This window comes from Austrofundulus limnaeus, unplaced genomic scaffold (assembly GCF_001266775.1).
Source record: "Austrofundulus limnaeus strain Quisiro unplaced genomic scaffold, Austrofundulus_limnaeus-1.0 Scaffold156, whole genome shotgun sequence".
NCBI lineage: Eukaryota > Metazoa > Chordata > Actinopteri > Cyprinodontiformes > Rivulidae > Austrofundulus > Austrofundulus limnaeus.
The window spans coordinates 891,068-906,162 of NW_013952558.1; the positions used below are offsets into that span (position 1 = coordinate 891,068).

Genomic DNA, 15,095 nt, shown 5'->3' on the forward strand with positions numbered 1-15,095 from the left:
TTTTTTGTACAGTAATATTGATATATAAAATAATGTGTATTGTTTATTTAGCAAATTCTAGTAGTTTAGAAGTTTTGATATTTTTTGTAAAATTTAAAATAATAATTAAATAAATGTTACTACACCCAAAAATACTTTTTTTCAGTTTAGTCACATATTTAGGCCAGAAGGACAAATACTTCAACACAATTATTATTACTAATGCTGTTAGATTTCTGGAAATAAGAACACATGAATTTCTAACCTTCTTTTCATATTTCTATCCTACTTTAATATAATGTGTAATCCTTTGAARGTGTTTTGACAGTGTACGTGAGCTTTAATATGGTGTATCCTGTTAGGCTGCTTCTTACATTAATAGCTATGCTGAATGCAAAACAAGCTTGAGACCAAAGTACAAAAACAGGATATGACAACATTAGCTTATGTGTGATTATTCCTCCAAACTATATCCAACYGACATTGTGTATTCAGGCTAAAGCTGCGTCTAAGCCCTGTGGCTTTATCAGGCTTTTCTTCTCCAGCAGCAGCAGCACGATACAGTGTGTGATTAATGGGCCATCAGGCGAGTTTATGCTGCGTGTGGGTGAGTGCATGCAGGCCCTTTGAAGGCGAGCTTATTTACATGGGGTTTAGTGTTGTACACTTATCGATGGCCGTCGTCATCTCCAGCTTATAGATGAGATGGCTGGATCTCAGCACATCTCAGCTCTCTGTTCTCTTCTATCTGATCAGATGAGGTCTGTTGGTTTGATGCGTCAGTGCTAAGGATGAGACGGTGGGGAACAAAATAATGTGGGGACAAATGAGTGCAGCAGTTTGTAACCTGGAGGCAGTGTTGAAGCAGGAGGAGGTGTACTGTAACAAAGGTCAAGTCAAAGTTATTATTAACATCCTTTGTATCTTTCAGAATGTAATTTAAACTACTTTGTTTGTCTGTTAGCAAAATCTCTCATGAACTACTTGATGGATGTTAATAAAACTTTCACGATATAAACATTAAATCCCCATCTGGAATCGATTAACTTCTGGAGCCAACCAAATTCAAGTTGGTCACCACCGTCAACTAACATTTAAAAACACAAAAATGGTTATAATTCAGTCATTTTTAAAAATATTTGTTTAAAATTTAGTGTGGTAGTAGCTGAGAGTCATTCACAACACATACTTAAAGTGCTACTAATTATGCAACATTTTTGTTTAAAACTTCAGCATCAACTGTTGGAGTTGTTAGCAAAATCTGTCATGAACCACTGGAGAGATGTTAATGAAACTTTCAGAAAATGAACACTGGATGTCCTTTTACAAATGATTAACTTTTGGACTTAGTCCAAATCAAAATGATTGCCATATCTAATCATCATTAACCAACACAAAAATGGCTATAATCCAGTCAGTTGWACAGATAATGAGCTATAATTTGAAGTGGTTGTAGCTGAGAGTTGTTCTCTTGAGCTTTACATTTTGTCGTATTGCATAAGAGTGGTCAAACCTTGAAATATAGCTCCAACATTTCTTGTAATTTGATAAAAACTTGCATTCAAGGATTCATCRTCTTTAAATTAAATATGTCACAAAAACAAATGCTTAATATAAACAGAAAAACACATTGTTTTACTGTACTGGTTGTTCACTCACACCCCTCCTCTCCATGATGTTCTGTATTTATCTGACCTGGTGATGCTCCTTGTTCACTCTGCCCTTTCAGCCTTTCCTCCAAGGTCCTTGTCAGGTTATTGAAATACAGTAGATCTTTATGACTCGGTGCATGACGACAGCTGTGGCCGGGGGGCATTTTCTTCGTACACCAGTCCATCTGTTTGTTCCGCTCTTTGCGAGTTTAATATCTTTTACGGCCCTTGAGGGAATTTCTTTGAATTCGACCCAAACATTGACTCAAAGATGAACTGATTAGATTAAAAGACACGGTGGTTCTGTAGGTGCTCGAAGTAACCATCACATGAATTCAAATGAGGTTTACTTTACTTGCTGTACTCCTCAGTGTTTTTTTATTTATTTATAATTATTGTGACATCAGTGTAAGGCATTTCATATCTATTTTTTATTGTTACTTTTATCACATTCATCTGTGCAATAAAAACAAATAGTCTTGTTTTGAATTAGATTCAGATCCTTAAGTTTGTGCTTAATAATTATGCCCAGCAATAAGAACATAAGCAGCTTTAAACCACAATGAACTGGTTCCAGTAGTCTCTCTATTTGCTTCAAGCTCTGTTTTGTGTTTAGTAAGGACTTTAGGATTTGTTGTACAAAATCACCCTTTTGATATGTTTATTATCAAACTACTAAGTATGACTTGTTTATGCTTGTGTAGATTTTAAATTTTTATTTTTTGGCTGTTTGCTGCCATTTTGGACATTCTTCGACAGCAACACCTTATTAAAGGCAAACATGAAGTCATAATAGCAGTAAAGCAAATTAATATTCATAATCTTTAACAATATTTAGCTGACAAATACTGGTGAGCTTATCTTGTATTTATTAATAGGATTAGGTTTTTGGATTAAATATGGCGCCCCTCTCTCGCTCCCTCCGTAGCGTCGCCAGCCACCACCAGCAAAACCTGATGACCGTGGCCAATCTGGGCGTGGTCTTTGGTCCGACTCTGCTCCGCCCACAGGAAGAGACAGTCGCAGCCATCATGGACATCAAGTTCCAGAACATTGTTGTGGAGATCCTCATAGAGCACCATGAGAAGGTGAGAGAAGTGTTTGAATGTGCAAAAAAATAAATAAATAAAATAAAAATAAAAAACCCGAATCATTCACAACCAAACGTGCACACAACATGCACTGAAGATGTTTTTCCCTTGGAATGAAAGCAGCTTATTGGCAGACTGAGCTGCCTACACATGTTGTTTGTATGAGACCCTGGCACATAGTGTGTTCAGTCAATGAAAGTAGCAAACAATTAGGCATGGACAGAATGACACGTTTTCAACAAAACACATACAGGTTTACACATGTAGGAGGATGACGCACAAACAGAACATGCACTAGTGTCACTCTTCATCTTTTAGACTTCCTCCTCAGTAAGGGGGTAACCTGCAGTGGCGCCTGCAGAAATTTTTTTCAGGGTGGGCCATGGGGGGGCCACAGAAAAACCAGGGGTGGCACACCAAAACTAATATCTATAACAGAAATTATTATTATTATTGTGATGTGTTTGTAAAAATACCAACTTGAAAACTATGGCAATATAAAGCTACGGAAGTTTCCAACATATGTTCAATTTGTAATTTCACAGATAATATCACTGATTTTATGATATTCAGAGACAAAAAGCAAGAGTAAGTATTTGTAATGTTGAGGGGACCCACTGGCAGGGGGTCTGGGGGTTCTCCCCCAGAAAATTTTTGAAGAAGTAAATGCCATTTCCTGAATTCTGGTGTATTTTAACAGGTTGTTAAACAGATTTTTACCTATTAAAGGGAAACACAATGTGAGTATTCAATAGGTAAAATGAAATAAATTTATTTGTTAAGCAAGAGAAACAGCACTGGATGAACTAATGTTTTATGGTAAATGTGGGGGGTTAAATTAATTTAATTTTAAATTTGATGGGGACAGTTCCCTTCAAAAATTATTATCATTGTATTTAAAAATGTCATACGGGGGGCATACGGTGCGCGACGGTGTGGCTTCTGAATAAATGAAAATGATTTAACACAGTTGTTTATACTTTTAGCAGCTCTTTTTATTCCACAGCTGACCTGCTAAAAATGACAGATTTTATTTTCTGGATCTCTGACAGACGGACTTCAATCTCTGAACTCGTAAAGTTCTTCTTTTTAGTTTTCACTGYCATTTTCATGAATGAACACTTCCTTGTATCTTAGACAGGAAACATAGCCTTATATGGTGTTTTTGGGGTGGTAATTATGCTAATCTCCTCTCGCGTGCACGAGCAGCTGGATAGAACAGGTGTAATTTACGCAGCTCATTTACACACTTTTCCTGAAGATAGTAGAGTTTGTTGAATCTGACGTGACATGTTGGTACGAACCCTTTGTACGAACAAAAGTAAGAGAAATTTAGGATAAGAATACGAACATGTTCTTGCATGAGGCCCATTGGTTTTAGACTGGTCTGGTTGTCGTTATTCAGAGAAGCTACATTTTAATTTTAATTTATTTTTTTTTAAATAAAATATAAATAAATGTTTTTAACTCCTAATTGTAAAAAAAAAAATCTGTGTTTGTTTTTATATTTATGGAAGTTCTATTCCTATAAGGTAGGGGAATTGTAAAAGGAAAAACCTGGTTATTCAACAGGATAAAACTTTGGGGGCCACTAGGGTGGTCAGTTTATTCTCAGGGGGGCCATGCCACCCCCCGCTGGCACCCCTGGTAACCAGTTGTACATAGATTAAAAAAATAAAATAAAAGTTTGCCTGTACTTAAACCAGTTTATTCTTTATGCAGATATTCGGGGACGTGCCTAATTCTGCAGGCGGTTCAACCAACATGCAGCCTGAGCAGTCTAGGAGGAAAAGCACTGAAAACAAAGCACCGTCTTGCAGCGAGAGGCCTCTCACACTCTTCCACACACCAACACATTCCCAGAAAGGTGAGCCCTGAGCAGTAAACACATTTTTATTAACCATTCTGACATTTATATAGTTCTTATTTTCTGTTTAAGGAAGAATTAAACAGGAATTTCACATAAACAAGTTTGCTTTTAAGCTGTTCAGATTAACACATTTGTCTAATCCTACCACCAGCACGTTTATAAACCCTTCTTTGTTTTTCCAGGTGAAAAGAGGAACAGTGTTGGCAACGCCACAGCTGCTGACCTGCAGCACCCGGTTTCTTCTGCTAACTGTAACAGCAGCAGCAGCAGCAGCAGCAGCGGCAGCAGCAGCTGCAGCCACAGTCAAACCCCGAGACACAGCTTAACCAGCAATGAAGGAGAGCAGGACGGCCGGCAAATTCGACCCAGCTCACTGTGAGTTTTTGTTTGTTTGTTTTTTTGTTTTGTTTGTTTTCATACTTTAAAAAAAAAAAAAAAAAAAGAACAGCATGTGGTCAAACCTCTATAGGTTTTATGTGTTTAAGCTTTGGATGAGTTTATTTTAGAGTTACAGTTATTGGTTGAGTGACTTCCAGCTACTTAGCCATCCAACAAAATGTTCACAGTACACTTTGGGGACAGAGAAAGTATATTTTCAGAGCTGTGGCTGGAGTTGGTGAAGTGTGAATCTCAAAAGGGCTGCTGAGGTAAAGATAGACATGGTGAAAAGCTTATGATCTTGGCAGGGTGTTCGCTTAAAGACTCATTCCCACAATGTGGAGAATTATTTTTTATTCTTTTGGACTTACAGACAAATGAAARGATGAAAATTCCTCAGTTACATTTCTGTGTTTTGTACAATACAGGTGGAGCAACAGAGCGGTAAAATAGTTCTTAAAAGTCTTTAAATGTTTATGATCATGCATGCCTTAAAGGTGGGGGGTGGCAGGGGATATTATGCAAAATGGACTTTTTGAGCTTTGCATCTTTTTGTAATCAGAATCAGCTTTATTGTCATTCACACACAACATCAAAGATGCAATGCAGAACAAAATTGCAGTTAAGAATACCTGATCTAAGAAAGACACACATACCGTAACAGACATGGGGGAACAGATGCACAGGTCTTGCGCAACACAGTCGCGCTACCTTTTGCAGCTTGGAAAACAAAACACACAATGGAATAGATGAGTTTAAAAAGTTGCTCTGATCCTATATTTACTCATAAACAGAATCATATGCACAAAAAGCCACTCGCATGAGCAGACAGCTGAGGAGGGGAGAGGGCTGGGGATCAAACACATGATACGGGGGCAGGATTCAGTGAAGCTGGTGACGTTTTAGGTTAATACTCTGTGCTGGAACCAGTCCAAGACCAGGACCCGCCAGAGTCCAGAGACCAGATCTTCTCCTCCCAAGCTCAGTCCCAGAGTTCAGAGTTCCCCTTTCTCCATYACCACAKCCTTTAGACTGATCCACATGGATGATACGGGGATAGGGAGTGGGAGAATCAAGTCTTTGTTGACATATCCATCCCAGGAAGTTTTGATAACTGCTGACCATCCAAAGACAACAGCTACTGGGATCCGAAAGATAAACACAATTGTTTTGGGACAAGCAGCCTCGAATTTCTTGCCACTTTACAGTCTTAACTGCATCTCTGAAATGGCGGGAAAAAAATGCCAGTGTTCTGAATTCATCACCTTCTCACCTCTTTCCGTCTGAAACTTCACCCAGGTGTAATCCTACATCTCATGGGCACACTGCTGAGCTGYGATTCTCATCAGAATCATATCCAGTTTGCGACTTATTTCCCCCAACATCAGTTTCTGTRCATTACCAGTACGGGAGATTTCATCCATAGTTCATGACAGCTTCTCACAGGCCCGGATCGCTGTCAGGATCGCTTTCATTTTCTGATAAGCCAGAAATCCGCATCCGCCGATCAGCACAAATCCAAATATGTACACATCTTCCACGTCTTCAATGGAAAGCGGTGCCAAACAGATCAGGTTCCAGCCACAAGAACCACTGACCCGACCAGCTGCAACCATTCCACTGGGACAACTACATTCCCCATGTTCCAATCTCAATGTGGAAAAAAATAGTGTTGATTGCATTCAGAGACCAGTTGACCAAATCCATAATTCCTTTTGTTTTCAGATGATAGGTAGAAGAACGTCTTGAAAAAGCTGTAAAGCAGAAAAAGAGGGACAGGTTCGGGAGAGAGAGCAAAAAGTGTCCGACTCCTCTGAAGGCCAAGCAGGAAAAAAAWGTCATTCCCTCTTCATAAACACACCCAGAGTGTAGCATTAGCTCATTCATGCATGTTTGAGAAATCCTTCAATCTCCTGTGGTAGCCACGTGAAGCCGACTGAACGCTTGCTGCCACAAAGCTCCGCCTATATACCCAAAGCTCTGCCTATTTACCCAAAGCTCCTCTCTGGAGCTCAGTCTGCAGCCGAGCTCCYGCAGAGTACCCCTCCCCCGAAGCATTGTTGTGAAGACGTGCTGAAGTGGAAGTGTCTGAAATGGCGGGAGATTCTTAAAGATGCATGGGCCAATTTCAAGGTTTAGTGTCAAGATTTGTTTTTGATATAAACAGCATTTTCATAACTGAAGGTAACATAGTTACATAGCTGTAGTTGAGAATTGGAAAATTCGAATTATCCCCCCTTTTATCACTGTTGCTCATCGRATACCAAGTGAAGCACAGAATACTTCAACAACCATTTCTGTACATTGTTTCCTCCTCTCGACTCAAATGTAGTCATGGTGCTCAGAAGACAAGCCGAGCCTCTGGGAATGACACAAGCCACTCCTGGCTTATGGACATGAAATGACTTACCACTATCTGAACAGAGTGGTCACAGAACGGATCGACAGATGTGGCAGGCAGAGCAGCTGCCACTGCAAGCGCCACGGCCAGCCACCATTAGTCAGTGGAGCTTTTTTGTGTCTCTGAGTGCAKATCTTCCAGCATGAATCTTTTCAAAGATGTTTTATGCAAATCAAAGGGCTTTTACTCTCTGATTTTTCTGCCTGTACTCAATTTAAAGGGATCCCCGATTAGTTGTAACATTAGACTTTATTTGATAAACATAAATTTTAACTGTAAAATAAAGACTGCAAAAATACTGTAGGATGTTTAGTTTTGTACATTTTTAAAAATATATTTTAACATGGACAGAGCCATTTTATTTACACGCAAAGCATTCTGGGTAAATGATGACGTGGGTAGGTCATTGGTGCGAGGCGGCTAGYGAGCTATATCCACCCTGAAGGTTAATCTTGGACAATATCTGATGATCGACTCTTTTAAATGAAACCAGAGAGCGTTGACAGAGAGGAGAAGGTAGAAATGACTCAGCCTGGAACTGAAAATATGGATGGAGGACCTCAGTTTAGCTTTTTAGCCTTTGTGCTAGCACTGATGCTATTTTACCTTATAGGTATTAGCTTGGTGCTAGTGCGACAAACAAGCTAAACTGAGGTCCTCCATCCATATTTTCAGTTCCAGGCTGAGTCATTTCTGTGTTCTCTCTGTCAACGCTCTCTGGTTTCATTTAAAAGAACTAATTATCAGATATTTTCCAAGACTAACCTTCATGGTGGCTGTATTGCTAGCAGCCTCGCACCGATGACCTACCCACGTCATCATTTACCCACAATGCTTTGCATGTAAATAAAATGGCTTTGTCTATGTTAAATATATTTTTAAACTTTTAGTTTAAAAATTATAAAAACTAAACACCCTACAGTATTTTTACAGTCTTTATTTTATAATTAAAATATATGTTTATTAAATAAAGTCTGTTACAACTAATTGGGGATCCCTTTAAAACGACGAGTAATAAATCGGGCTATTCTTCTGCAGACGTGTTCGTAGGTGTGGACACTTGTATTTCTGGCTTGGAACATAATCTGAGAGAAACAACCAGAAACCAAGAGTATTTTACTGATTTTTATCTCATTAATTAGTCCCCAGTTGATGCATTGCTGTCTCTGCACCATGGCAATAAATGACAAAATAATAGGTTTATGAGTCTTTCTCATATCCACCAATTGGTCAAGATTCTGCTGCCAAATTGTTCTGTCTGGCCCCTCATTTTACTCCTAAATCTTATTAACCTTGACTCTTTTTTTTTTCATTACAAGTTAAAAACTTGGTCTGATTTGGGAACATTGTCATCTAAGAGCTTTCCGCCCCAGACAAAACAGATTTTTATTTAGACAGATTGAGCTCATGTTTGGTTTTACAGGTGCAGGACAGAGATGGCAGTGCTAATCCAACTAGATGATGTGTAAAGTGAAATTTGCTGTTTTAAGTTTTGTGGAAGAAAATGCAAGCAGTTTGTTAGACATATCAGTGAAGATTTTTAAGCTTCTGCATTTCCATAAATTTATTGTGGAAATGCAGAGGCTTAAAAACCTTTTGTTAGTCACGCTTGATGTACAAAGGCTGGCTGCAGTCGTCACTGTTAATGTGAAAGCAGTGGTTTTGCTCTTGTTGCTCTGCTTTAATTAATGGCTGTTAGATAGTCAGGTAAAAGTCAAATACTAAAACAGATTTGTCAGAATAAACGACCTCGCAGCACAATACTACACCTGGTCTCGCTGTTCAGCAGCTGCAGTTGACCAATAAGCAGCAGCAGCAGATTAGATGCACTGAATGACAAACGGAGTGATGAAGACACACAGCTTCCTCAGATGGAGGAATAAATTATATTTGGCAGCACCATGGTGACAGACCGTTTGGAAATGAGATTACTGTAGAGACAATCTCTGAAGCCTCAGCAGCTGTTGTACAGTGTGTGTATGGCAGAACCAGTCAGTTCCTAATGCTGTCAGAGTTAGCCTTATTGATTGTGTGTCATTATATATGCCTGAAAGTTCAGCAGTTGGTTTCTACCAGAACCTTTAACTTTAATGTGCAGCAGCTGAAATTCTCCTGTGGCTTATTTACTGCTTTATAGTTTCAGATTATCAAATTAAGTAAGTTTGTTTGGTGAATCATGATTTATTTTTGTTTTTTTATGTCTCTTTCTTTTTCAGACTGAACCCAAAACCTCGTGGCAGCATACCTGCCAGGTAAGACCAACATGTCCTAAAGTCACACGTACATGCCCAGAAGGCTTCAGTGTAAATTCAGTGTGTTGTTTTGTCTCGTGTGCATCAGCGCCACGTCTCCCAGCCCCACGTCGCCTCGTTCCCCCTCCTGGCCCATGTTTTCAGCCCCTTCCAGTCCGCAGCCGATCTCTTCCGCTTCCAGCGACTCGTCTCCTGGCAGGTTGGTCCGCATTGTTCTTTGCAACATTCTGAAGACAACGGTGTCTCAGAGATAGTGGTTGTGAAGGAAGACAGGAATAAAAATAATGGAAGATGTCTGCAGTGAGCTCTGTTTCTGCAGCTGTTGCAGGGTTCCTGCAGWTCCTTAAAAAGTCTTAAAAGGCATTGAATTCATCAATCCAAAAATAAGGCCTTATTAGCCTTAAAATGTCTTAAATCAATCTTTCAGACGTCTTAAAAATGGTAACACATTGTAAGTAGGATGACTGTAATCTATTTCAATTATTAAAATAATAGTTTTTTTAACATTCACATCCTTTGACATCACTTCCTGTTATTTCAAATGCAAATATCTCAACAATTGTTCATCTGAGCAACATGAAATTAGTTTTATAATATGTTCATGTTGTCTTTCCAAAAATGCATTCACTTTTCTTACAAAAAAATGATGTCACCGGCACTTTAGGGTTTCATCTACAGCAAATTGGGGTTAAAACCCCACTGTGGGTCCTAAAACTCCAAATTTTGGGTCATTAGAGGWTTTCYAGAAATTAAATTAAGTTTAAAACTGACTGCTAAGAATGTTTCTGCTATAGGTAGATATGGATAAAAACAATTGGTTATTAGCAGTATTTTAATACTTCAACTGAAAATACTTTGGTTTATGAGTTTCTGCCACACTTTTTATTTTTTGTCATTTGTGTTTATTATGAAATTAGTCTTAAATTTAATTTCACTTGGCATTAAAAAATCTTAAAATGTCTTAAATTTAACTTGCCTTAAACTGAAGGAAGCCTGTGTTGAAGTCGGTCAAGAAGTTCCTTTTTTGTGAGAATATATCCACAGTTGCCATTTTTCTGCTGCGGACTTTTTTAAGCTACATTGTTTTACCCCAAAGTCTTAATGGATGATGGGAYGACTTCTCATCTTCTGCTTGTTCAAAAGTTGGGTCACCTTTTCCCGCTTTTCTGGGAGGACTCCAAGGTGTTCCCAGGCCAGCTGAGAGGCTACGTTTACACTGCAGGCAAATGTGACACATAATGGATGTTTTCCATGACAGTCTGAATGTGACAAATCCGATATTTTTCAAATGCAACCCAGGCCTTTTCAGTAAGTGGTATCAAATCAGAAACATATCTGATGTTTTTCAAAGCAGCCTGTCTGAAGGCTCGTGTCATATTACATCTGACTTTTAGTTGAATGAGCCAATATAGGGGACAAACAGTGATATTTGAGAAGTGAAATGAAGTTGATATGATTTACAGAAAGTGTGAAATAACTGGTTAAATAAAATTAGGCAGGTGCATAAATTTGGGCACTGTTTTCATTTTGTTGATTTCAAAACCTTTAGAMCTAATTATTGGAACTCAAATTTGGTTTGGTAAGTTCAGTGACCCTTGACYTCCAAACACAGGTGACTCCARTTATGAGAAAGGGTATTTAAGGKAGGCAATTGTAAGTTTTTMTCCTCTTTGCATCTTCTYTGAAGAGTSRCAGCATGGGAGTCTSAAAAYAACTTTCAAATGAGCTGAAAACAAAGATTGTTCACCATCATGGTTTAGGGGAAGTATACAGAAAGTTATCTCAGAGATTTCAGCTTTCAGTCTCCACTGTGACAAACGCTGTGAGAAAATGGAAGAGCACAGGCACAGTTCAAGTGTAGGCTCCAAGTGACAGACCAAGACAAATCTCCAATAAACAGAAGCAAAGGATGTTGAGAACAGTCAGTCAACCCACAGACCAGCACCAAAGACCTACAACATCATCTTGCTGCTGATGGAGTCACTGTACATCGTTCAACTATTCAGCACACTTTACACAAGGAGATGCTGTATGGGAGAGTGATGCAGAGGAAGACTTTTCTCCGCCCACATCACAAACAGAGCTGCTTGAGRTATGCTAAAGCACATTTGGACAAGCCAGCTTCATTTTGGAATAAGGTGCTGTGGACTGATGAAACTAAAATAGAGTTATTTGKGCASAACAAGGGCCGTTATGCAGGGAGGGAAAAGAATACAGCACTCCAAGAAAAACACCTGCTACCTACAGTAACATGTGGGGGGTGGTTCCATCATGCTGTGGGGCTGTGTGGCCAGTACAGGGACTGGGAATCTTGTTAAAGTTGAGGGACACATGGATTCCAACCAATATCAGCAGATTCTGGAGACCAATGTCCAGGAATCAGTAACAAAGCTGAAGCTGCTGAAGTCGGGGCTGCATCTTCCAACAAGACAACGACCCTAAACACTGCTCARAATCTACTAAGKCATTCATGCAGAGGAACAAGTACAAYGTTCTGGAATGGYCATCTCAGTCCCCAGACCTGAATATTATTGAAAATCTGTGGYGTCACTTATAGAGAGCTGTCCATGCTCAGAAAACCATCAAACCTGAATGAACTAGAGATRTTTKGTAAAGAAGAATGGTCTAAAAYACCTTCAGCCACAATCCAGACTCTCATTAGGAGCTATAGGAAGYGTTTAGAGAATATTTCTGTGAAAGGAGGATCTACTAAATATTGAGTTAAGGTTTTTTTTTAATGGTGCCCAAATTTATGCACCTGCCTAATTTTGTTTAACCAATTATTGCACATTTTCTGTAAATCATATAAACTTCATTACACTTCTCAAATATCACTGTGTTTGTCCCCTATATGATATATTTAACTGATATTTTTTATTCAAAGACTCAATGATTTATAAAGGTAAATCAGGAAAATTAACAAGGCTGCCCAAACTTTTTCATATGACTGTATTTAGAACATTTATATCAACCTTGTGCAGTTTAAATCTTGTAACTCCACACGTCTTCAGCTACAGAACAGAAGTCCAGTTGTTTCTTCTTTTTTCTTTTAATATTCCATGTCCTGGATGACTGAGAATCCACATAAATACATGATAGTAACGTCKGTCTTGAGCCGTATCAATACTAAAGTTACTGGATCGATGCTTTAGTTTCAGCACATCACTTCGGTCCAAAGATAAAATGCTGCAGTGGAGCGGCCAGCCAGAGGCAGGTTCAGAYATAAACAGTGAACTAAAGCAGGTCAGATAATTATTTAATCGGTTCTGATTGCACAACAGCTTCAGAATCGGCATGCTAACAGGTAGCATCTATATTTAGCTACTTCTGTAAACAGTTCTGAATGTGATGTCGTGTCATTGTCTGCATGCGTGGAGAGTTCACGCTAGAAGTTGCTTTTAAAACATAATGTGAACATTCAAACAAAAAAGATCTGAGTTTGAAAATGAGCATTAAGGCCTGCAGTGTGAAGGTACCCTCAGCCTCTCCAGTGTGTCCTGGGTCTTCCCTGGAGGATTCTCCCAGTTGCACAACCTCCCTAGGCAGTTGTTCAGAGGGGCATGCTTACTAGTTGTCCGACCCACCTTAACTGGTTCTCTGTCCCAGCTGTGGCCCCTGAACCTTCACATGAAAGGAGAGAATATAAAAGTCAAATTGCCCCCTCAGTAAATCACTGTAGGTTCAGATGTGACCTAAACTATTTATACACAGGCCAGACAGCAGTGTTTTAAATCTTTAGAAAAACAACTACACCTGATTGGCTGCAGTTACTCTGCAGCTGAACCTTGGCAGACGTACKCTGTCTGTCACATTTCAGCGCTTTGCATTTTAAGATTCAAGTGTCTGGTGACGGTCATCAGACTTCTTTTGATCCTTCTAAAGCCCACTTTGTTAAGTACATAAATAAATAAGATGACAGTGTTAGCTGATATGCCTTCTAGACTTGAGTACACGGCAAACTCGTGTTGCTCCATTTAAATAATCATTTTGTTCAGTTAAAGAAAAAAGTAACAATTTAAACCCCGAACAGCTTAAAAGTATCACAGATTTTTCAGCTTAASTCAAAGTTGAGTGGTTAAAAAGTAACTGCTCGTTAGTGGTTTGTGTGAGTTTTGAGTGTCGAAATATTTCCACCGGCGAGCTGCTTTCGTTTCTCAACATGCAGATTTACTGTTTCACCCTTTCCTCTCTGGTTGCTTCCAGCATCACAGGCAGGAAGGCCCGGGCGCTGTACGCCTGCAAGGCTGAGCACAACTCGGAGCTGTCCTTCCTCGCTGGGACCGTCTTTGACAACGGTGAGTCAGTCTCTGCTTCTGCCAGTAGGAAGGGAGGAGGCCCGGATGTGTGTTGGCGTGGAGAAGCATTTTGTTGTCAAAACACAGAGGCAGCCATGGTGCAAGAGTTCTCGGTTGTGGTTTAAAAAAAGTGTTAATTTTTTTTTTTTTTTAAATGGACCTAAACAAAAAAGTACACCAATTATTTGGACAATTAAGGTGCTAAATGATTCATCAATTGTTCGGCACACCCAGACAAGGACAGTGAAGTCTCTGCAACATCTCTTATCTGCTCCTCCTTTAGCTCCTCTTTCACTCCTCCTCTGCATCTTAGTCACAAAGTAAACAATGCAAATGTAAACATGCTTATCAGGTTCAGCAGGCGTGAGCACTTTGTGTCTTGTAGCATCAGAATGCAGCGTAATCATTAATGTGGGAMATAATGATGTTAGTTTCAGTTTAACCTCTGGATGAGAAGCAAATGTTCCATAATTATAAAGCTTTTGGGTCGGCATACTTTTCGGACATTCGTTTTTTTTTTTTTTTAATCCTCCAAAAACATAATAAACAGTCCATCTTTTTTATTTTTCTCAAACCGGAAGTACACTGACTTGTAGTTCCTCACCACGGACCTCTTGGAGAAATGCTTCATGTGCTAAAAGATTTACAAACCATCAGCAGACACCTGGTAAAGAAATGTCAAACTAGTTAGCTAGTTTATTTATTGCCTGGTGGACTAGTTATAAAGTCAAATGTGTTTATTCATCCTATTATCAGACCATTTAAGGTGGAGCTAGAGAAAGGGTTTTTTTTGTAATTAATTAATAAATAATAGTCTGCAGTTTGTTCGTTTAAGAATTTTGTTGCCTCTATGTCCTGCAAAATAAAAAAAAGTAGTTAGTTAGCATTTACTAATTTATTTACAAGCAGCAGCATGTTATTAAAAAGTTATTTACCTAGCTCTACCTTAAATGTTCTGATAACTTCAATAAAAAGGCCGGTATTTGTATTGTTTTGTAAATTATGTTTTGTTTTCATTTTATTTAGATATTTGATGTGTGTAATTTTATTGTTTTTTTATTGTATATTGTTATTTTTTAATGAAATGAATACATTTTTTGAATTGAAAAAAAATTGAATTGAAAAGGAGACAGGACATTTATTTTAATTTTTTTAATTTATTTATTTATTTTTACAT

The 15,095-nt window shown here is 38.7% G+C and overlaps 1 protein-coding gene across 1 annotated transcript in view; it reads left to right on the plus strand.

Moving 5' to 3' along the window:
• Positions 1 to 15,095, plus strand: part of LOC106523433 (rho GTPase-activating protein 26) — a 92,341-nt gene that overhangs the window by 73,251 nt on the left and 3,995 nt on the right. Inside the window, exons 18-23 of the mRNA XM_014016847.1 lie at positions 2,560 to 2,719; positions 4,445 to 4,589; positions 4,775 to 4,967; positions 9,588 to 9,623; positions 9,712 to 9,822; positions 13,827 to 13,918. Of these exons, the coding sequence (XP_013872301.1) occupies positions 2,560 to 2,719; positions 4,445 to 4,589; positions 4,775 to 4,967; positions 9,588 to 9,623; positions 9,712 to 9,822; positions 13,827 to 13,918 (737 nt within the window). The remainder of the gene's footprint in view (positions 1 to 2,559; positions 2,720 to 4,444; positions 4,590 to 4,774; positions 4,968 to 9,587; positions 9,624 to 9,711; positions 9,823 to 13,826; positions 13,919 to 15,095) is intronic.